This window comes from Chenopodium quinoa, unplaced genomic scaffold (assembly GCF_001683475.1).
Source record: "Chenopodium quinoa cultivar QQ74 unplaced genomic scaffold, ASM168347v1, whole genome shotgun sequence".
In the NCBI taxonomy this organism is placed as follows: domain Eukaryota; kingdom Viridiplantae; phylum Streptophyta; class Magnoliopsida; order Caryophyllales; family Amaranthaceae; genus Chenopodium; species Chenopodium quinoa.
Genome location: NW_018745454.1, coordinates 4,040,764 through 4,064,955, shown reverse-complemented (window position 1 = coordinate 4,064,955; position 24,192 = coordinate 4,040,764). Strand labels below are relative to the sequence as shown.

The 24,192-nt window shown below is 36.6% G+C and overlaps 2 protein-coding genes across 2 annotated transcripts; one reads left to right on the top strand and one right to left on the bottom strand.

Moving 5' to 3' along the window:
- Nucleotides 1-1,400: 1,400 nt before the first annotated feature.
- Nucleotides 1,401-9,402, bottom strand: LOC110714425 (probable alkaline/neutral invertase F). Its single transcript, XM_021892934.1, has 4 exons — nt 7,238-9,402; nt 4,653-5,096; nt 3,775-4,333; nt 1,401-3,430 (listed from the first exon to the last, which is right to left on the bottom strand). The coding sequence occupies exons 1-4, from the start codon at nt 7,787-7,789 to the stop codon at nt 3,132-3,134; spliced, it is 1,854 nt and encodes a 617-aa protein (XP_021748626.1). The 5' UTR covers nt 7,790-9,402; the 3' UTR covers nt 1,401-3,131.
- Nucleotides 9,403-9,841: 439 nt separating this feature from the next.
- LOC110714027 lies at nt 9,842-24,192 on the top strand. Its single transcript, XM_021892486.1, is given in 17 exon segments — nt 9,842-10,420; nt 10,913-13,558; nt 14,300-14,759; nt 15,336-15,564; nt 16,838-17,002; nt 17,181-17,453; nt 17,545-17,790; nt 18,013-18,408; nt 18,489-19,865; nt 19,964-20,020; nt 20,554-20,982; nt 21,762-21,921; nt 21,924-21,984; nt 22,636-22,769; nt 23,032-23,295; nt 23,375-23,553; nt 23,628-24,192. Coding segments are annotated over 17 exon segments (7,551 nt in total). The 5' UTR covers nt 9,842-10,047; the 3' UTR covers nt 23,730-24,192.

Here is a 24,192-nt window from a genome sequence, read left to right as displayed (position 1 = left end):
GGGCTTGAAAAGAGCTTTCCAACGATATATTATAAGCCCAATTCCGATGAATAATGAGGAAGTTATGGCCAAAATACTGAACTAGGCCCAGTTTGATCTTTATATGCGGCTCAATGATCTAGAGGAGGGCTTAATATTGATTTATCATTCCTAAAGCAATTAGAATTGATTTTAGTCTTCTAGATTCTTCTAGAAGGTTCTTTTCATTCCTAATTCAATTAGCATTGATAAATTGACTTTGGTTGACTTTTTGGAGTTTTAATCAGAATAAAAGAGTGTTTTTGAGGAAATCTGTACGGTTAAATTTTATCGAAATTAAGAAAAAAACGTGAAAATAATTGTTACGCCTGACGACAGGGATTAACGTCTGGCGCTAACCTGTTTTTATTCTCGTCGAAACTCTGATTTGTTTTTCTATCCGTTTGGCTGATTTTCTCTATAAATAGCCTCCTAAAACCTCCGTTTTCAACTATCAACTACCATCAAAATATCAGATATTCTCTAGTTTTCTTATTCTCTCTAGCTTTTAAGAATTCTCTTCTCTCTCTAGCTTTCTCTACAAAATTCCACATTCACAAGACCTAGAAGCACCTAGCCAAGTTCGAAGTTGTTTTCGTCCTAGACGTGAAAGGTTTAATTTCTGAGGGTTTGGTCCCAAATCTCTCTTTCAATTATTATTTAATTTAATTCTTTGATTATTATTCTCCTTGAAGTTACTAACGTGTGTATTTTGTTATTAGAAAGAGATACGAGGCATCCAAGTAAGTGCTTTAATTGATTTATTGTTATTATGATTCTTAGAAATCATGTTTAGGTTGTTATTATGATTCTTAGTATCATGTTAGGGGTGTAACCTTCAGCTCGTGAACGGTTTACAAGTTCCTAAAACTTGTTGGCGACTCTTTTGCTATATCTTCTTTCCCTTTGAACGCCACCGTACTTTAGTGTATGATCATAATGGGGTTCAAGCTAGGGGTAATGCTTGAAATATTCCCTACACTAATATACTTATCTCACTGTAGACACCCATTTGTGTCTCCCCAAAACCATACTCTCAGAAATATCAAATCTTTTACGTCTAGGGCGAAGAGAACTTCGAACTTGGCTAGGTGTGTCTAGTGCTAATGAATAAGTTAATTGAAAAGGCTCATAGGAGCTTTTTCAAAAAGTGCTTATTTATTGGAATAACCTCTTTAAATAAGCTTCCCATCAAACGCGTTAAATTAGCTTATTTAATACTCAGTAAGTTAATGTTGGTCAAATAAGTTAATTTTGCTCAAATAAGTTGTTTACCAAACAGAGCCTTTATCCAATTTCTCCTAAAACTCCGCGCATGGAGAAATAGAGCAAGTATTAAGAAAACGAAGGGAGTATTTGTTAAGGGAAAGGGACCTTTTGAAATGTTAGAATCTGTTTAGTTGTATTTAACAAACCTCTTATGTCTTACAAGAGGTGAACGGGTGTCCTATCCTTATTGTTTTTTGTTTAAAAATTTACTTTAATATTATCATGTTGTTCTTATTTTAATTTTGAAATTTGAATTTATACGCTTCATTCCAAAAATGGTAATTATAGACTAAAAAAAGTAAAAATAACTAATACGAGTATATCAACAAAATCAACTCTTTGAAATTCCAACAATAAATGTATACACTTATTGCATATTTACAATTATAATTACAATCAGTATGACTTGAGTGCTCCATATTTGGTCTCTTCATTTGAGATGTCCTTGAATCAAATCTGGTATTATAAAAATCAAAGAATTAATCATAAAAACTACACAATGTAAAAAAATTGAAAAGAATACATAATTAAAAACAAACTAATAAGAAAAGCAAGTTATTAATAAAAAAAGGAAATGCATCGGATAGATTGAGTGAAGAAAATTAGGCGAAATTTAAGAGAAAAACTGACCTCATTCTTCTTTGCTTGAACACGGCAATATACATACAATTTTTTTTAATTTTTTTTTTGAGAACACATATACATACAAATTTCATTAATAGTACTGTATAACACTATAACTGAAAACAAAATTAATTTTACCACACCTATTTTAACCAGTCAAAAAATAAAGAACAAAATCCCAAAATAATCAATCATCCCCACGGATCCACCCCACAAAAACAAATCCACCATTCTTAGAGCAACCCATAAAAACAAGACAAAAAAAAAAAAAAAAAACTCCTTACAAATAATCAATCAAGCCAGTTCGATATGCTGAATCGGGTGATTATCTTATTGTATATTATAGTGGTCAAATAAATTTATGAGCTCCTTACAAAATACCCAATCAAGCCGCATGCAAATCCAAAAAAAAATAAAATTTAAAAAACTTTCAACAATTTCAATATTTACAGTTCAAATCAGAGATGAAACTGCATTATTCCATATTCATTGTTAAAACTGAGGATATAACTTTTGCAACTTAATATGACTTAATCCACGTTGACTTCCCCTTAGTTGTCTTCAATAATTGTACACCTCCTATTAACCAATTGGTATAGTCCCATTGTAATCGTGTGTTCCAATAATTTGCAAAAACATAGTCGGTAGTCGGTGCTCTAACATTTCTTGATTTGGAGTTGGAGGTGAATTTCACTAGTTTCCTGTGATAACAAATACATGATTGACCAAATACAAAGGAGAGAGAAAATACAAAGGAGATAGAGAGAGTCAAGTGTTTCACAGTGAAGACTTGACGTTAACAAACGGCTGTCATATGGCGTTAACCCCAAACAGCAATCAGTAATATTACGTGGATGCTTAGTCATTATAGTTGGCCAAGTCAACACACGGAAGTTACCATTGCATCCTCATAATAATAGGTTGAAATACCATAAAAGCCCCTAGATTAACAAAATTCAGCAATCATGAAGATTAACTGGGATTTTCCCATCAGTAATCATCATATTAGCTAGGTAGCTGCCAATGCAAACACCCTATCAATGTTCTGATAGATGCAACAAAATATAGACAGTATTAAGATGTAAAATTCCTGTCAAAATATGCACATAACAGTTTTTACCTTTCACCTCTCTTATTTACAGCCTTAATAGCATTTCCTATACTTAGCACCACTGTTGTTTGCTAAAAGAGATCCAAAGAAGCGGGAAGAAGACGACTGGCTAGTTACTCCACGAGGCAGAGCGAATGAGCTTGGGCTTGGCAATTGTCTTGTCTTCCTCAAGTGAGACCAGCAGAAGATTGGCTGGATTTTCAAGCATCTTCTTGGCGACCAAGTAGCCAGAAATACTCCATGTCTGGAACTTTCTTGCTTGCTTACCAATATAGCGACCTGTCTTCCCATCATAGTACTCTGGCCAGCCATCATTGGAAAGGCGTTTCTCCACCAGCTCAATGGCATTTCTGGCCATCTGCGGCCTCGCAGTCTTGATGCATGCAGATACCAGCAACCACAGCAGAACTGCATTATTTACGAATGTAATTAATAATAATGCATAAGCTTCTAATGTTTTGCAATAGCATGAGAAATGCATCCTAGTCCTAGAGGAAAAAAAAAGAAAGTTGTATGTTTACAACTCCGTACAGAATCACTGCCTGAAACACAGACCGACAGTCATATTGTCAACATGTCAGAGATTATCAATCATAATTCATAAATATAATGTTAAATTCTTGTCTTGTAACTTGAATATAAATTCAAATTCTAAAGCTTATATAGTGTTAAACAAAGCCACAAATACACACAGTCGAAAAATCTTGGAGCACTAAGTTTGAAGTCAGTAAAATTTGTATCAGGAAACTCACCTGGCCAAGATCCACCATTATGGTAACTCCACCGAGTATTCTTGGAATCAAACCCTGTGATAATGTTCCAGTCATTACCTTCTAGCGCCGGATAAGAGATTTTCAAGGGCATCTCTCCAACTAACTCATCCCAACGAGCCTCAATTAAGTCCATTATAGCTGATGCTTGCTTTGGTGTCGCAAGACTGCTTAAGATAGCAATGCAGTTACCAAGTAAGAACCACCTGAAATCCATGCGAGCTGGGCTGACATTGCCAATGAAATAACCACCTCGTAAGGGCATGAACTCGAATAGCCAATCAGGAATTGACTCCGGGGATACATTGAACTTGTTTAAAGCAGTGTGAGAGTATTCTTCTGTTTTATAGCGGTATATGTTATTCAACTGGGTATAATCAAGCCAGTAATATGTCCGAATATGGTAACTAAGTGCCTTGATCTTGGAGTTGATCTTGTCCAGCAATTCTTTGTTGTCAGGCACTTCTTTCAACATGTTTTTGGCACATCTCAGTGCAAAAAAGAAAAGAGCCTGAATCTCAATTGGATACCCATATATTCCCTGCCCAATTGATGATGATGGATAAAGTTAGTAAGAAAATGGAAGCAGGCACTCCAGGCAGGCATGTTACAAACAATTTTAACAGCAGTCACACAGCAATTACGTTTCCTTTCAAATAATTACCAAATCTGTTCACTTATAGGTTTAAGACATTATCAGAGGAGTTTCTAAAAATTTTAGGTAGAAGTGATTTAATCCAAAATAGAAAAAGCATAGGCTTCTGTAATTTCAAAATGCTACTTTTTTACACTGGTTATACATAAACCAAGTGAAACATTATTCAATACCAGAAAAGGGAAAGGGTAAACAAGAAACTAACCATCCTTCTGTCAATCATACAGCATGCATCTGCACAGAGTAGCGATGGGAAAGTGTCAAAACCATCAGAGAGGCACAGGTCAAGGATCAATTTCATGCCTTTCTGCACATCAGGCTGATCTGCCAGTGAGCGGTCACTTGTGCTTTTGACATATGACCTCAGCAAGATAATCCACCAGAACCCAGAATCCATAGGTGCAACTCTTCCAATTGCAGTGCCACCATAATCCGCTTCCAGAATTTCCTTCACACGCTCATTTTTCTCGTCTATCACAACCTTGAAGCTTGCTGGCATTACACCTTCTCCAAGAGTGAAGTTATCAATCCTCTTTTCACGACTTTGAAGATGGAGAGTTTTCAGCAAGAAGTTCTTCACAATTTCTGTGTCAGGGGGATCTTTCATTAGACAAGCTAGAGCACTAGGAACGAAGTCCCTCACAAAAACCTATACATTGGAAAAAGTAAATCAGTACGTGCAAATCTTCATGGTTCATTTCAAGAATATCAAAGACAAATGCATTACATAAATAAAATGACATTTGTGAATTAGTACTTTAGCTGTGAACAATTTTAGAGAGGCACAAACATATACGGATTTACCTAATTAGCTGATCTTTGTGGTTACCACTTACCAGCTATGGACTTACCTAACTACCTACATCTGAAACCCCAATTATGAATTTCTTAAGTGCAGACAAGTATCTTATTAATAAGTTCACCTCAGACAATTGGAGCTCGTATGGTTGTATGATTATTCAAAACTTGATAATCAAATAGAGCTACTTGACAAATCACTTCAGAACCACTGACTGAGCCAATTATGTACATGAATGACAAAGGCAAACATGGATGGTGCAACATCGATATGCCTAGTTCTGCATCCTATTGCAGAATTAAAGGTTTTTGAGAAGACCTGTATATATCACCAAATCAGGGGAGAATTTTACCTACAAGCTACCTGCCCATTATATTTGCTAAGTTGAGCTATGATAAAATTAAGTCCGGATTCCCTGCTTCCCCAACTATCATCTAATTCAACATTCAATAATTGGAAAAGTAAGGATCAGAAGTTGACTAATCTCAGTGACAAGAAATTGGTCACTCAAATTAAAATTCTGATGGCTTGATCAATCCAAATTTCATAACCTTTTCCCTTTTTTATATCAACTCTGCATCAAAATAAAATATTCAAATGTCCAACTCCATGAGCTACTGGTTATATAATACAGTTCTATTACAAGCATAATTCAAAGAAAGTGTATAGATAGTTCATACACAGCCTAGAGCATTCATGCATTAAAGGTGATTAAACACGTAACAACCTGTTTGCAATCTTGTCATGTGCATTCCATTGAGATTCAAATTTAACTAGTATTTTTTTCTCTCTCTCTCTCACACACACACAAAACCTTGGTATTCCAAGTCCAATAATCATGTAGGAAGAGTTGAAGACCTTGCACGAAAAGTTGTATCTGATAGTTCTTCAAGTTTCGACCAACATATAACTTTTCACTTGTGGTTTACAAAGCATGAATGACAAATTCAAGCCAGTGAAACATGAATGATTCAGGCAACACTGTGCAATGCAATATAAAAGGCCAGCATAACATGAATAATTTAGCAGCAATAATCTAAAGTCTTTAAGAAGATGTATACTATCTATCAGGGTAACAACTGTTACTTCTTACTAAGTTACTTGCCAAATAAACCACGTCTATCTACCAGCTTTAATATCTTATACTTTAGGGGCTAGGGCTCTTGCGTACACCCCAGTGCACAACACTAATTGTGTGCAAATAGTAGCATATCACATTGGCCATTGCTCAAGATTTAGTACATTTTATGCGTCCTATTCACCATTTTAAACAGAAATACACGTCAATTGCATCTAGACATGGAAATTTGGTTGTGCAACCAGCAACAAATAACATGATTTTTCAATGACCTAGCACAACAGAAATCATTACCTATTACCTGCTATGCTTTATATTTCAATTTGTGGATAGTAAAATGATTTAAATCAAAATGACAACTAATAAATCCAGAGAAATCTGCTGCGTAAGCTCCAGAACAAATACGGAAAACAAATTTATCCTCGCAAACTCGAGAGTTTTAAATTCATAAATGTCAAACACTTCTACAAAATAATTGCTATGACCACAAAATAATCAACAAAAATTCCAGTAAAGCTAAGCAGATACGGTATAAATGCTCGCTACTCCGTAAAACAAAAATATTTGTAATTTTTTTTGAAAAACAGAGACGATCTCGCATTAATCTACGCCATAAATTTAAATTATGCAGTACGTATTCCAAATATTGAACAAATACATGAAAATGTAGATTAAAAACAACACCACTAAAGTATTCTACTCCAAACGATGACCAACTAAATCTGGAAAATAAATGTTAAGAAACAATATCAAAGGACCAAAAGCTAGAAAATAAGAAGTGTAATGATAATTGCTAATAAATCTTCAGATCATTTTCGCATAGATTAAAATCCAAATAAAACTAGAATCTTAAGAAATCACAGTAAAAATTATCGCCGGCAAAGACGAAAAGACGTCATGAGAGAAAATATACCTGATTATAGTTCAGCGCCTCAGCACTAGGATCGGAAGCAGCAACAGTTCCAACAGATATTCCTTTGTAGTAAACATAAGATTTCTCTAACAAGCTCCAAGCCTCCTTCACCATTGGATGCTCTGCTATAGGAATAGGATGCTGAAAATATCCATTAGCACCGTTGGATTTCACCGCACCTCCTGATTTCGGCGTATTTCCGTTGCATTTTCCGGCGCTTCCGGTCTGCTCGCACAAGCTCTCGAGGTTTGCAGCCGAAGTTGAAGACCTGACGGAAACTGGGCGCAGTGTTGCTTCGAGACAAACACTGTCAACAGTAATCGAACTCTGCTCCGAACCTCCGGTGTCTGGATTCTCCGACGAAGAAGCACTTTCTTCGGTGGTTGTTACGGCGGAGCTGCTGTTGTTGTTGTCGATTTCTTCATTTTCGTTGACGACGCTGAAGGCCACATGACGTTGAAGAGAAGGAGAATGTGGTTTCTCTGGTGGAGGTGGAATTTCGGTGATTTCTTCTGGAATGAGGTTGTTGTTATCTGATTCAATGGAAGCCATTGATGAGAGAGAAAATGGAGGTTTGAATTTGTTGTGCTGAACTGATTACAGGGACGAGAAAGGGTTGATATATGTAGTGGGTGATTTTGGCGCTGAGATGGTACAGTCAAGGCTTTTGCCCCAAATAAGACGTTACAATTACAAATATGCCATTGTTTGGGAAATGAGTGATTGGATAATTTCATAACTTGATGTTTGATATAGGGGTGTTTTTGTAAAGATTGCAAAAGGGTCAATATTGTGTTTTATTTTCCTAGTCCAATACTCCAATATTGTACAAATGTACAGTTGTACTACTATTGCCTAAGTGAAAATTTGAACCATCTTGCTAAAGTAATTTGTTACTTTTCTGCCTGATTTCAAGATATTTTAGGATCGACTCTCACCCCATCGTTGTGGCTCTTTAAACACCCAGAAAAAAAAGGTTTGTATCATTATCCGCACTTCGTAAGTCTAAGTGTTTTCTACCCCTATACCTCACATATCCTTGAGAAAGCTCAATTAGTACTTGTAGGTGTAGTATTTTTTTTATCTACCTTCTTAGTTATCCGCTTTATATCAATAGATGTGATTCACGTAAACACAATGATTATATTCTTACATTACAACCTAATTAATATCTTTCAAAACTCATTTTATATATTCAGATTACCAAATTGTTTAGCTCTTTCTTAAATGTATTTTTGCAATAATGATTAATCAATATGTATTTGCAATGAGATTATCAAATTGTAAACATTAATTGTAAGGATACTTAACTAAGCAAAGTTTCCGTCAAAAAAAAAAAAAAAAAAAAAAAAAAAAAAAAAAAAACCCTAAGCAAGGTTTGACTACATGACTTAAAAGTCACGAGATCAGATCCCACCAAAGGGCTTTTTGAAGGTGCGGATGTTTAAGACTTGGGAGAGGTTACACCGATTCAATACAATCGTTCCGCTTGTCGAAAAAAAATCAAAGTACTACCTCCGTTAACGGTTATTTGCAACATTTGCCATTTTGGGAAGCTACCTATTATGTGCAACAAATTTTTTCTTTCCACTTTTAGTAACTTTTTGTCAACAAAATGACCATATTACCCGTACTTAAACAACTTAGACATCTAATTAAATCACTAACCTGATTTCACTCTTTACCTAATGAATCTGATTATTATAATCATTTTCACCAAAAATCATTCACCTTCAACAAAATCATTCATCTCCCAAACCCTTATTCAATTGAAATCTCCAGAACCCTAACTCTACATTTTGGTTTATCTTCCCCCTTCTATATCCTCTTGCGATTTGGGTTTGGGTTCGTCCGGTTCGTGGGTTTGGGTTCGTGGAATTGGGTTTGTCTTGTTCGTGGGGGTGGTTTTAGGGGTTTTAGATATGGTTCGTGGGGTGGCGTGAGTTTCGTGGTGGGTGGGTCTTCGTGGTGGGTGGGTCTGGTTTCATGGGTATTTGTGGGTTTCGTTTCGTGGGGGTGGCGTGGGTGGTTTTGATTTAATTGGGTTTCGTGGTGGTTCAATTCGTGGTGGTTTCGGCTTGATTGAGTTTCGTGGTGGTTCCATTCGTGGTGGTTATGGGTGGTATAGTTCTGGGTTTCGTGGTGGTTATGGGCGGTGATGGTTCTGGATTTCGTGGCTCTTCTGGGTGGTGGTGGTGGTTCTGGGTTTCGTGGTGGTTTCGGTGGTTATGAGTTTCAATGGTTTAAAGGTTTTTTTTTTTTGTGTGTGTGTGTTAGATTAATACTTAACTACATCCATTATATTTCAATAATGATGTTTAAAAACTTTTGCCTAGGAGTCTGTGCTACCTCCTTTTGTTGCAAATAACTGTTAACGGAGGTAGTATATTAAAACGGAGAGAGTAATTAACAAGTCCTAATTTTATTTTAACGAAAACAAGCCCTAATTTGAATTTAGGAAAATGCTATACATAGCCTTTTATATAATTTTATTTTAACGAAAACAAGCCCTAATATATATAAACACTAATTACACTGATTTACGCGTGTTTTTATCATAAATTTCTAATTTTATAATTTCCAAAAATGTATTTAATACTTATATATATTTCTTAGGGCTACATATAACATTACCCTTGAATTTATTGATATTCAATCAAAAAATTTGGGGGTAAAATTTGGCAGTAAACTCAAATTCACAACAGTCAAAAGTACTCTTTAGTATTTTCCATTGAACTAGAAATATCTTCACCTCCGACTCAAAGATCACATCATTCCATCAAAACTCGACCTCATCAAAACCCACAACAATGGCAGAACCTTCCGCCGCCGATCTAACCGACCACCTTCCTCTGCAACTAATCAAATCAGAAACAATTCCACCTTCTCCAAACCTGTCAGAATCCGGATCTTCCGCCGTCGATTGGTTGCCGGACTTCGCCGGATACTCATGGATTGCTTATGGAGCTTCCTCTCTCCTCGTTATTTCTCACTTTCCTTCCCCTCTCTCCCCGCAACAGTCTCGCATTGGCCCTGTTTTCCGGCAAGTATTCGAACTTCTCCCTTCTTCCGACTTCCCCGACGTAGTCTCCGTCGCTTGGTCGCCGGCGATTCCTTCTTCCGGCGATCTTGCTGCCGCCGCGGATAATCATGTTTTTCTGTTTCATTATGATTCTTCTCCAGGTATTTTTTGCAGTTTTTACAAATTTCGATTTTGTAGGACTGGAATTTTGTGCGAATTGTTGTTTCTAGAGTTTAGATTGTAAGATACTCATTGAAATTCGTAGAATTATCTGAATTGAACTTATATTGAGCTTATTAACGCTGAATAATTCATTTGAACATGAGATTTTAGTTCTGATGCCATGGATGTAGATTAATGGATCTTATACATTGGAAGAGCTCAGGAGTTTATTTATGTTACAATTTGTTGAATTTAATTGCTATGAATTTCAGTTTATGTGCGATCAAATTTTTGGACTAATGTTGTTTGGACTAATGTTGTTTGTATTGAGTTCGGGACTAATGGATAGAGCTCAGGAGTTTATTGTTTTGCATATTTTTTGAATTTACTTGCTAACAATGCTAAGAATCTAATTCAAGTGCTCATCAATTTTGCGGACTAATGCTGCTGTTTGTTTAAAGTTCGGGATCAATTAATTTACTCATATTCAGGTTCTTTTTGTTGGAGTCAGACTGCTACATTGGTGCAATCTGCCAAGGCTGAGGCTGTGGCGTGGACGGGCTCCGGAGATGGGATAATAGCTGCAGGAAAAGAAGTAGTTTTATGGAAAAGAAACATAAAGTCTTGGGAGATAGCATGGAAGTTCAGAATGAAGGTTCCTCAAACTCTAGTTTCCGCGACTTGGTCGCTTGATGGACTTTCAGCAACTGGTGCATATCCTACTAATCATCATGCTGATGGATTAGTTAATGTGCCTTGTAATGAAAGTGGTTGTGTTAGTGTGTTCCAGTATGATAGAAAAGCTGGATATGTTGCTGCTGAATTACGGCATCCTCAACCTGTTTTGGCGATTCAGTGGAGACCTTGTGGAGGACGCCAATTAAATGGAGATTTTCTATATGCAACAAGGCATGTTCTGCTAACTAGCAGTGTAGATGGGACTGTCAGGTTGTGGTGTGAGATTGATGACAGCAGAATGCGGAAGGGCAGTAAAGATAACCGTGAAACTTCAAACCTAAGACGATCTTTTTGTGTGGTTACTTCCATCGAAATTAATCAATCATTGGGTGGTACTCTGGGCAAAGATATTTTCTTAGAGTGGGCTCTGGAAATAGATGGCATGGTTTGTGGGGGAGATGGACTTAACAAAAATTTCACCGGTGAGAGATGCCAAAGTGACGAGGTTGGCAGTTGTGAGTGGTTGATTGGGATCGGTCCTGGCCAAATGCTCACGTTTTGGGCTGTGCACTGCCTTGATGACATTGCTACAATGCAGTCTCCACGAGTGACATTATGGAAGAAGCAGGAAGTGTCGGAGCCTGGTATGAGAAGCTCCTGTAGAAATATTGGTCCAAGGTGCTACAGAGAATCTTATTTAAACAAAGTCAGTATCAAGAGGAATAGATTCTTTGGTCCACCAGCCATATGCTCGTTACTTCAATTATTTCCTTGTAACTCCTTTATCTGGTCAGTGTTATATGATCAATCATTACAGAAGGTAGAGGAGAAATCTTCTCTAGTACGTGAAACAGATAAATTGTCATGTCAATCTGTTAGAATCTTGGATACTCTAGGTCACACTGGTAAAATTTTACAAGTTGCTGTTCATCCTTGTACAAATGAAGTTGAACTAGCTGTTTCCTTGGATTCTAATGGGCTACTTATGTTCTGGTCGATTTCCAACAATTCTTATAGCCTTTCTGGTCTGCCAACCTTCACTCCTTCATGGAAAATTGTGGGAAACCTTGTCCTGCAGTATACTATATCTCAGAATATGAGCTTGTATTGGGCGCCGTCATGGTTGGAAGAAGACCAGATTCTTCTCATTGGACATGCTCAGGGAATAGACTGCCTTATCATTAAAACTTGCGTTACTGAAGAAGACAATATACTATGCCATAAACTCTGCACTATTCCTTTCGCCGTGCGTGATCACTTAGATGGGCCTGACAAAATTGTCTCAGTTCCCTTACATTCCACTCGTGAAGAGAATATCAAATTCAATAATTTCTTTCTTATGGGAGTATGGATGAAGAGCTGTGAAATTCAGTCCTGGAAATTGACCTTGCATTCCTATGAGCATTGTGAAAGAGTCCACCTGTACAATTCTGACACTGGATATAATGCTGACTGCAGCATATGTATGTATAAAACTGACTTTGCTGGCAAAACGTATTTCATGGCTGTGAGTCCGTGTTCATCAGATTTGTCAGATGTTCATAATGACATTACAAGTATCTCTGTGGTGTCTCCTAGTTTATCAATGCATTATCTGCAGAACAAGTTGGTAAATGATTCTTGTCTTAACAACTTTCCATTTCACATGGCCACAGGACACTCAGATGGTAGATCAAGACTCTGGAGGATTAACCTATCTGATTTATCAGTTGGTCAGACTCCTTTTGAGCTTGTAGGTATAATTAGTTCCCTTCAAAGCCCTGTCACTGCTATAGCTGTAGCTGATTGGGGTCAAAAGATTGCAACAATATGTTCAGATGGTCATAGAAATAATGTAAACATGTTATATATATGGGAACCTCTGCATCTCACAGGTGCTGGGACTCTGGAATTGGAAGACAAGATATGCTTGAATGGTAAAATTGTGGCTTTCACTTGGTTTCAAATAGAAAATATATTATTTCTTGGGGTCTGCTTCCAGAATGAGCTGCACATTTATTCCCGAAGAGTTTGTAGTGTTCAGATCTCACATGACCTGGAAAAACTGCCAGAATCGTCCTCCTGGGTTTGCATTGCCATTGTGCGTACTTCGCCTACTATCTGTGACTTTGTTATAGGGCCTAGGGGTACACTTGTAGTTATTCATGAGAATTACTTTACTCTCTTCAGTCACTGGTCATTATATAAAGGTAACAAGCATTCGACTGATTATTCTGTGGGTAAAATTCAAGTCTTTGAAGAGTTGTCATTTGAAAAAAGCAGTGAGAGAGATTCTTTCTGCCCTCCTTTGACAAAGGCACATGATGATGTACGTAGCCTTCTGATTGGAGATGGTACTGAACCAAACATTATCCCATTGAACAAGAATTGCTTCTTGAAGATGACAGTTGTTGCTGAAAAATTAGCTGGTCCTCTGCCTTTCTACCACCCTGAGGCACTCTTGACAAATATTTATTCAGGTATGTTTAATCATTACATATTTGGTATTCTATGTTATAAGAAATAGGGGAAAAAAAAAAAAAAAAAAAAAAAAAAGATAGGAAAAAAATTTGTTAATTTGGTTAGATAGGGAAAAAATTGTTATTTTGGTTTTGGAAAAGGCTTATGCCAGCCAGTTAGGAAAGACAATGAACTGCTGATGTCGAGTTCTCCACTACACTTGCTGGCCTTTCCTGTTCTATTATATGCTCTGCTTGAAGACAACAATCATATATTCCAAGAGAACAAATATTTACAGTCATTTTTTATTATTATTATTATTATTTTTTTACCTTAACCTTTATTTCAAGCCATCTTATCAAGTGCTATATTTGTATACACGAGGGTTTGTTTTGTTGGAAATTTTAGAATTCAATAGGATTCGGTATAATTTCTTATTTGCTCTTCTGGGCTTCATCAGAAAGGACCAACACTTATCTTCTTGGACTGTTTGAATCATGCAAGTATTGATGCCTGAAGAAGTGTAAATTTTATCTGCATCTGATCGTAATAATTCGGTGTTTTTGTTGTGAGTCAAAGACAATGTTCCAATTTTCACTTTGTAACCATGTGTTTTCTGTGATACAAAGATTTCTGTTACTCTTAACATTGAGATTTAATATTCTGTGATTGATTGATTGATTAACATTGAAATTTGATATTTTAGCATTTTTTGGTGCTGCTATTGTAATTTATTAAATGGGTGCTCTAAAATGTTATAGGCAACTGGAGACGTGCATATGTAGCTGTTTGTCATCTTTTTGAGTGTTTAACCTCTAATTCCGCCATTGGCCAAGGAGTTTCTCCACCAAAGTCTAGCATCATTATTACACAGATTAATCTCTCAAAGTATTTCGAAGGACAGTCATTAAAAGTAGGAGCTAGTCAAGGACTCCAGTGGAGCAATAACTTCGACACAAACAATTGTTCTCGGAATTCAGATGAAGGGCTGATGCATTTTGCAGATACTTCTGCGGGTGATGCTATGAACTGTGTGCCCGCTGCATCTGCCACAAGCTCTGAGTCATATGGATTTCATAAAATACTGGAGAAATTGCATGGTCATCATGATCTTACTGGTTCACAGAAGATGCAGATGCTTGCAATTATAGAACTTCTGAATGAAATTAGTAATTCACAATCGACCTCAGCATATGGAAGCCTTGATGACACAGGAAGAAGGTAACGGTAAAGAACTTTGCACTACCAAGCCTTGTTCTCTTCAACTTTAACGAATTTCAATGATTAATAGGATCAGTTTTGGACAATGAGCTTTTGATCAGCATAAATATCTTTATCTGAAATCTACATCTGTTGAAGAGAACAGGGCCTACTGCAGGATTTTAACTTGCCTACACCTATTTGGGTAACTTAATGTGAAATACTATAACAAAATCCATTAGCTTAGGTAATGAGTCATGTTAGCTGTATTATAATCCAGTCTATTTGTGTGGGAAACTGTATATGACCTGGGCACATGCACCACATGACCAAAACTGATAGCATTTTGTGTGTACGTGTGTGTATATTACATTTTTTCCCTCAAGGCAAGTGTTTTTTTTTTATTTTTTATAGTCCAATAACCCCCAACCGCCCCCTGCAGTCACCGGAAAAGCAAAAGCTGTATGGTCTTTGTCTTTGAAGAGCGCACTCTGTTTGATAGTGTTTATTCTTGTAGTTTACTTATTTATAACCTTTATCATTTTCCGACATTAGATGCTTTGTAGTTTATGACACCTATCATTGGTTTGATGTAAGGTTCTGGTGCGGAATAAGGCTACAGCAACTGGATTACCGTCGGAGATACCATAAGACTCCATCAATTGAAGAATTAGTTGTTGATTCTAGGGTGATGGTTTGGGCCTTCCATTCTGATTGTCAAGCAATCTTATTTAGTACTATTCTACCAACTGAACCGACTTGGGAAGATATGCGGAAGTTGGGTGTTGGGTTCTGGTTTACAAATCTTTCAGATCTGCGCAGTAAGGTATATTGGAGTTGTTATGTAATTAGTTCCTTCATCTGATATTGTCATGGTTTCTAGTGAGTTTGGGCTGAAATGAGAACTCTCTGAAGCTTTTAGGGATCCATTACAGATATTTTTTTTTATTTTTTTAAAAAAAAAAAAAAATAAATCTACACTGGTCACTAGAGCTGCTCTACTGTTGCTACTTGTATTCTTCAGACTGTCATAGTTGTCATCTATATTGAAATTGATTTTGAACTCAGTTCTCGTTGGTGTCAATTAACTTTTTCGGCTAGTCATTTGTCAAAAAAAAATGCTTTAGTATGATCTTGCTTTGAGTACTAATGCCAATAATTTTCTGTATGTTTCTCTTGCTATGCTCCATCTTCTGATTATCTACTTCTTTGGGTAATAGATCTAGTTCAATTTAGCTTACTCCTTGTTTACCAAAAATATAAGTTGTTAAATGCATAAAGCTCACAAGTTTTCTTAATACACCTTATCTTAGTCTTTCAAGAGTAGTAGTTATCTTGTTCCCGTAACTAGATGCAGTGAGAAACTAAAGGCCAGCTTGGTATCACCTTATTTTTCCTCCAATTCATTTACTTCTTAAAGGTTGCATGAAAAAACTTACCATCCATCTAGAAGTCTTCCACACCTATTTAGTTCTCGTTCATCTGAAGAAGACTAAAGACTAAAGAGTGCCTAGAAAACAAAGATAGCAGCAGGAGAACATTTTGGCTAATGTTTCAAGAAACAGTATTAGATGCTCATTAATTCTTATGCATTAGTCTGAATTGTCCAGTAGTATGCTCAGAGGAAATATTCTGTGGTATTTTCAAATAGACTTAGAAGTCATGGTCTATATAGAAGTCAAGAACTTGTACTTGTGCTTTAAAGCTAGTTCCAAAAGTCAGTCAGGGGCAATTGATATTCATATTTATATTCTGCTACAATTTTAATGTTATTCTATTTTATTTAAGTCATCTTTCTTTCTCCTGATTTTAAACCTCGTGGGTGATATTTGGATGTTCTAGCTGTCCCTTCACAGAAGACACTGCTTCTCTGTACAGTGTGCCATAATTAATGTATAACCATACATTAAGCATATAATCATGAAGAATAGATAAAATGGGCTATAGATTTTAAAAAGATTTCTTGATATAGGAAATCTGAATGCTTATACCCTGTTGAAGCTTGCTGTTTCTTGTAGATTTGCTTACTGCATATGTACTACTAAGATTTTTTGGCATAGCAGCTTGCAAAAAAATTTAAATACAAGTTTTTTCTGCAGATGGAAAAGCTGGCTAGATCTCGATATCTGAAAAATAAAGATCCAAAGGCGTGTGCCCTTCTGTACATAGCATTAAATAGACTTCAAGTCTTGACTGGCCTCTTCAAGATCAGTAAGGATGAGAAAGACAAGCCCCTAGTTGCATTTCTATCTCGCAATTTTCAGGTGCTCCTTAAATCTTAACTCAAGAACTGACTATTTCCCTTGCATAATCTGAATTGTATTGTTTTTCACCAGTGTGTCATACCACTGTTGCAGTGAAACCTATATCTTGCTTGTTTGTATCAAAACCTATATATCCTACTTGCTTAATGTATAATCTGTTATATTGGTTGTCATACAGGAAGAGAGACATAGAGCTGCCGCTTTGAAAAATGCTTATGTGTTGATGGGGAGGCATCAATATGAGTTAGCAATTGCTTTCTTTTTGCTTGGAGGTGATACAATTTCTGCTATCACTGTTTGTGCTAAGACTCTTGGAGATGAACAACTTGCTCTTGTAATTTGCCGGCTCATTGAGGGACAAGGTGGAGCGTCGGAGCGCCATCTAATATTAAAGATTTTACTTCCATCTGCAATTGAGAAAGGCGACTACTGGCTTGCGAGTATTCTTGAGGTGGCTTGTTACGACTATCTTTGATACTTTGTTTGAGAATACTCTTGATATTATGCTGTTCATTTCTAAGCTATCAGTTCTTTCTTTGCAGTGGGTGTTGGGTAATTACCTCCAGTCCTTTCTAATTGTTCTTGGTTTGCAAGGGGATTCTTATGCCACTGAGTTTGAAAATTCATTTAGATCTGCCGCTTTTCTTGACCCTAGTATTGGTCAGTACTGCCAAATGTTGACAGCCAAGAATGTCCTAAAAAATGCTGTTGGGGAGCAGAACATTGCAATTTTGTGTCGTTGGACTATAGTGATGACTGCTTCTGGATTTAACAAACGTGGCCTTCCGGTAAGTCTAGTTCAACTGTTTTCTAGTATTGTTAAAATGCTAATCAAATATTTTTTCCTTAGTCATATCCTTGTAATTCCTTTGTTATTTAGACAAAGAGGCGTCAAGTTTCAGTATGCTACTTCTTACAAGTGAATGATGCTTACTGTTTGGATAATAACATGAATGTTTGTTGATTAATCAATTTCTCGTTAAATTTGACCGGCATTATAATGTGGTCAGCTTGAAGCTTTGGAATGCCTATCATCATCTGCCAGCATTCTTGGAATTCCGGATAAAAGATCAAAGGGTGAAGATTCTGAAATTCTTCCCAGGATACTGCTTCCATCTCCAGCTGATTCTTTTAGGTGGCTTTCACATGAGGTAGCCTGTCATTTGGTTTACCAAGTCAAATTAGATCTAGCCATGCAGTATGCCGCCAAACTTTTTAAGGAGCATCCATGCTGGCTTACCACTAGTTCAGTATTATCAAATTCTAGTACTTTCAATGCGAGCTCGCTGGGGCATGAGATAAGTCAATATGGCGCTCTTCTTGGAAATTTTGAACAGCTTTTGGATTCCGAATTTGCTTATCTGGAGCAGAAATTTTCTGTGGCCCGGGATGTATTGCTTGATAAGGTAAGTTAGTATTCAATCATTTGATTGTCCCTGTTTAGTTTGGTTTTTAAACATGCTAAGCTTTCTAAATCTTGATGCAGATTTTTGTTTCTTTAGACAGTGATAAGCTGTTGCTCTACGGCTGTAAAGGTTTTGCTTCTCACGTTCATTTGCCTCCAACAAACCATAATGACTGTACTTCATCCTGGCTGATCAAACATTTTGTAGATGTGACTGAACGTTTGTCTTATTCGCTTCCAAGATTTATTAATGCTTGTAGCATAGCTAGTTCCAGGGTCTTGTCTTCATCTGAGCAGAATTTGTCTGATGTCAAACCATATTGCTTCTTCCAATTATTGGAATTCTACATGCAGGGTTTTATATTATCAATCTCCAACCTAGAAGCTGCTTTAATGAAGCATTGTAGTGGTAGTTCTGGAAACTTTGCTGGTCAGTGCATTATTGCTCTTGATTTATGCAAGTATTGTATATATTTCACTTCAGCAATGCTTCAACGTAACCTGAAAGCTCTTGATGCAATGTTGCGACCTGTTTTGGTGTCATGCACTGATGGAATATATGAAGAAATTGACATTGTAAGTTTGAGGACTATACTTGGACAGGTGGTTGAGGCACTCAGCCTCGAACCGTCAGGCCTTAATGGTTCACTGGGCACTCAAGGATTGCAGCAGGAGAATGGAGGGAATACGTTGTTTATAATTCCTGAAGATGAGATATGGATTATTCTTAAGTCGTGTTTGTGGCAACATTTATCTAAGTTTATTGAATGCCAGCTGAATTTTTTATTTAGTAAACTATCTTATGATGATGCACCTAAGACATCTGTCCTGGATTCTAGTTTATCTCTCCACCCTGATAGTAATTGTTCTCTGAAACAAGTTAGACAGGTCTTAATGATATTTATTGAAACGATGGGAAATACCTTCACTCATATACCACCGCATACTGCAAGGCAGCTTGCCATTTTTCTTCAGCAGAAAGTACAGAGTGGGACCTCTCTACCTATCCTAACATGGTTGGAGGAATCAAACCAATCTACTTCTAATGTGCTTCGTGAGCATCAGGATGGAAGTTCTGGTTTCTCAGAAACTTCTGATAAAGATAATTTATGTTCAAGCTCTAAGTTACTAACAATCTGCAATTGTCCTAAAACTGTCTCTGAAATGCTTGCTCAATTACCAGTTAAGTTGTCAGAGCTCATTCACTGGAAGCCTGGTAAAGGGTGGAATCATTTGCATATGGGTGTTCTCGGAGAGCATGAAAAACTGGAAAGTTATAAGCAAGAAGGTATATTTGATAGCAGTCCTCGTGGTAATAGAAGTAAAAGCCCTTCTGCAGGTTCTGAACAGAGTAATGACGTTCTGGATTCTGATAGAAAGGGGGAAGCTGTCACCAAAAAGGTGGTTCCTTTCAACAGTCCTAAAGAAATTTACAGGCGAAATGGAGAACTATTGGAGGTTAGTTTTATCTCTGGACATATTTGTAGTAATCATCATTTTCAGAACTATTGCCTTACAACATTATGTTGAATTTAATGACTATCTTTATTGGACAGGCGTTTTGTATTAGTTCCATAGAACAACAGCAGGCTGCACTTGCCAGAAACAAAAAGGTACATTGTTGTGCATAAGAAACTTCTTGTTTTGTGTAGCGTAGAAAGTAGTGTGAAATATAAACTCACTTATAGTTTGTAAGGTACTACTGAGAATAATGAGTGCTTGGCTTAAGATCTTCAGTTGTTTTTATTTTATTTTGTTTTATAATTAATATCTTGGGCTTTATGTGAATGGAAAAAAAAAAAAAAAAAAAAAAAAATCCCTGTTTGGTTGGCCAAGTTGTGAGTATTTGCTTGCTGTCTGGGTCACTATTCGCCTCTCACAACCCAACTAATCTGATGAGGTTGCCATCATGTTATTCATGCTGGTGATCTTGTTTATGTTGGTATAACAATGTGGAACTTGTTTATGCTTGTTCAGTTATGAAGTAAGGAAGAATTAATCAAAAGGCAACTGTATTAATGAGAGTTGTTCCCATATCTTTTGCGTTGTGAAGAAGCTTGTGTCTTTAATCCTGTCCTGACCAAATTTATCAATATTACCATAAATATGCCTCTATGACCTAATAATTCAATCTTACATTGTACAGGGAATATGTTTCTTTAGTTGGGGTGATGTATTGCCTTTTAGAGATCCATCAGACTATATCTGGGCACAAGCTGATTGGCCACAGAATGGTTGGGCTGGTACCGATTCTACTCCAGTTCCTACATGCGTCTCTCCTGGTGCTGGTCCTGGAAGTGATAGTGGTTCACCTCTTGGATTAGGTGTAGCTACCAATGGTTTTGGTTCTCAAGCAAGACTTGGAAATGATTTAACTGGTGGTGGTGCATTTGGGATCCCAGGTTATGCTGGTATTGGTGCCACTGGCATGGGATGGGGAATTCAAGAGGAATTTGACCATTGTGTTGATCCACCAGCTACATTGAATAATGTAAATGGAAGTGCTTTAGCTGCTCATCCTTCCAGGCCTTTCTTTCTAGTTGGTTCTAGCAACACTCACATTTACCTATGGGAGGTATATGACTACATAAAGATCTTTCAATTGCAATATTGCATATTTTTGCTTTAAATGTGTTAAAGAGGCTACAAACTGTGGTTAAATTTCTAGTAGTAGGAACCCTTGTCTCAAAACTTAATACATCAGATAGAAGTTAATTTTAGTTTGCATTTCAGAATATCCCAGTATAATAGTTCACTTCTTAACAAGCTGTTAATGTTAATCTCTTATGCATATTCTCTCATGGGGCTGCATATAAGCATACACTTTCTAAATTGGTATTAATTAAGGAGTGCAAGAAATTAATTATGAGTCAGTCAATGTGATTTTTTTTTCTGATATCTTAACATATCTTCTATGTGACCAGTAAAATTGTTTGTATATAAGTCATAAAATTTGGTCTTGATGACACATTGTTGTGAGGGTAACTGTATCTTCATTGCTTCTCGTATGACATTTATTTTTAGGGTAATGCTATACATAGCCTTTAGGGCTACATATAAGCATGAAATACACTCTTGAAAAGTGTATAAAATTAAAATTCATGACAAAAACACACTTTCCTAAATTTAAACAATTTTATATGGTTACATCTCTATCAAATTTTCAGACATCTTAGCTCTTATTGAAATTGACCTAATATTCTTCTTTGAATTTAGTAATAATATATAGAATAGTAAAGAAATATATAATATTTACATTGTTGTCATTAGCTAGGGTAACTTTATTTTTTCATTCTTGTTTGCTTGCTTGTATACACGTCCTCATATTGCTGAATTTATATATAATGACTGCAGTTTGGTGAAGAGAAAGCTGCTGCAACTTATGGAATAATAGCTGCAGCTAATATACCTCCTCCATATGCTCTTCCGTCTGTTACTAGTTTACAGTTTGATCACTGTGGCCACAGATTTGCTAGCAGTGCATCAGATGGAACTGTGTCCGCCTGGCAATTGGAGGTGGGGGGAGGAGCAATGTCAGGCCAACTGAGTCATCTCTCTGCTTTAATGGTCATGTGTCGTAAGTATTATTCTTAAAGGAGAAGGAACAAACATGCTTTCTCATGAGTTGTTTCCCACATTGTACATTATGATATTGTGCTATGCAGGCTAGTGTTTAGACTTAAAATATGCATGTGACTGTTATTGCTTCTTTTTCACCATTGCTGTGCTTTGCATCGAACTTAGAACTGCAAAATATGTACCTTTGATGAGCTGGGGCGTGAAGTACACATCCTTATGGCCGTTTCTGGAAGACCATATGAAACATAAAGACACTTTATCTGCTCACGTTTGATAGAAACTCTCACTAACATGGTAAAACAAAATATACTGGCTTTTCTGGCTTCCAAAAGTGGATGGACTTTGGAAAGAAATTGGGCGTGTAATTGATTGCATTTATTGGGCACTTGTATCATTTATATTGTATAATGGATGAAGTTTTTTTGTTTTCGAGTTTTATGTCATGCTGGGGGGGGGGGGGCAGCTGCATATTGATTTCCCTCCAATATCTTTTATGCTTTAAGTGGAGGCTTTTGATGTACAAAATATGTTAAGCTTCTGTCCCTTTCTGCATTGATTAAGCTTATATGTTTTTTTTTTTTTTTTTTTTTTTTTTTTTTTTTTTTTTTTTTGGGGTGAATAGTTACATGGTTGCTATTTGATTTGACAGGGATGTCTGCTACGTGGCAACCAGTGGATCAGTTATTGCTGCTTCTGGTTACAGTTCAAATGGTGTTAATGTGGTTATATGGGATACACTAGCTCCCCCATCGAGCTCCCGAGCTTCTGTGATGTGCCATGAAGGTACTAATTTCAGAAGAGAAAACATTCTTAGCTATTTATATCTTGCCCAAGTTGCTATCAGCTTTAGGATGTTATATTGCTATTCCAGGGAGTAACAAACAGTAGAAATGTTGCTAAAAGTAGTTATTGAATCACGAATCTACTTATTGATCTTACAATAGCTTTCACTTATATTTTGAGATATTGCAAGCTGACAAGCCATCACAAACTGTTATCACATATATGATTATGTTCTCTCAACCGTTTTGGCCTCTTGGTGTAGGTGGTGCTAGTTCCATTGCTGTGTTTGATAATGATGTGGGAACTGGTTCTATTTCTCCCCTAATTGTTACTGGTGGAAAAGGTGGTGACGTTGGACTTCATGATTTCCGTTATATAGCCACAGGAAAGACCAAAAGACAGAGACATTTGAACAGTGCTGAGAGATCTGATACAGCTGCTATAGATATACGATCTGAACACTCCTCAAGTGTCGGAGATCAGAATCGACATGGAATGTTATGGTATATACCAAAGGCTCACTCAGGTAAAGTCTGGTTTCTCAGATTTCCTGTTAATTTAAATTGTATCTGCTTGACATGCTATGTTTTGAATTTTCACAACAGGGAGCATTTCTAAGATTGCAACGATTCCAAATACTAGTTTTTTCTTGACTGGAAGCAAGGATGGAGATGTTAAACTTTGGGATGCTAAGAGAGCTAGCCTGGTCTTTCATTGGCCAAGATTGCATGAGAGACATACATTTCTTCAGCGTAGTTCTCAAAGCTTTGGAGGAGTTACTAGGGTGAGTAAACTAATTTCTACATCAAAATTTGAAATCTATATCTACTTTTACTAAATACATCCTTGATATGGCAGGTTGGTGTCACAGATATTCAAGTTATTTCTGATGGTTTCCTCACATGTGGAGGTGACGGTTCAGTAAAACTGATCCAGTTGGACAATAATGTTCTCTTGTGAATATGTTGAAAACTAGCTTGAACTATACCTGAGTCAACTTCTGGTATTGCCGTATGATACCTTCCTGTTATTGCTGGATATTGCTTAGGATCATAATGAACACCTTCTAGGAGCCACGGAAAACTCTTTTTTTTTTTTTTTTTTTTTTTTTTTATCGAAGTGCAGTTCATCACAAAGGCCCCAATCTGAATAACCACGAATCATGAAACTTCAAAAGTGTTCAAGGATGCTTTGCTGCATGTCCATGTTTTAGAGGATTCTACTTAATTTGAGTGATTGTATCTGGCATTGTGTACTTCTGGGAGAAACCTGTAATGATCGAGCATTTGTACCCTAACTTGTACATTTAGCTCATATTAAATTTTGTAGGATTAGTCTGTGTGGTTAACATGTGTATATTTGTAAAAATTGTAACATTAAAGTTGATAAAGGAAATATATACAATCAAGTTTTTATCTGACCA

What these genes read in the sequence shown, in the direction of transcription:
- LOC110714425 (XM_021892934.1), bottom strand. Translation starts at nt 7,789, where the DNA reads ATGGCTTCCATTGAATCAGATAACAACAACCTCATTCCAGAAGAAATC. An exon ending in AGGCGCTGAACTATAATCAG is followed by an intron (nt 5,097 to 7,237) that starts GTATATTTTCTC and finishes TCCAATGTATAG; the next exon opens with GTTTTTGTGAGGGACTTCGT. An exon ending in TAATGGTGGATCTTGGCCAG is followed by an intron (nt 3,431 to 3,774) that starts GTGAGTTTCCTG and finishes TAAATAATGCAG; the next exon opens with TTCTGCTGTGGTTGCTGGTA.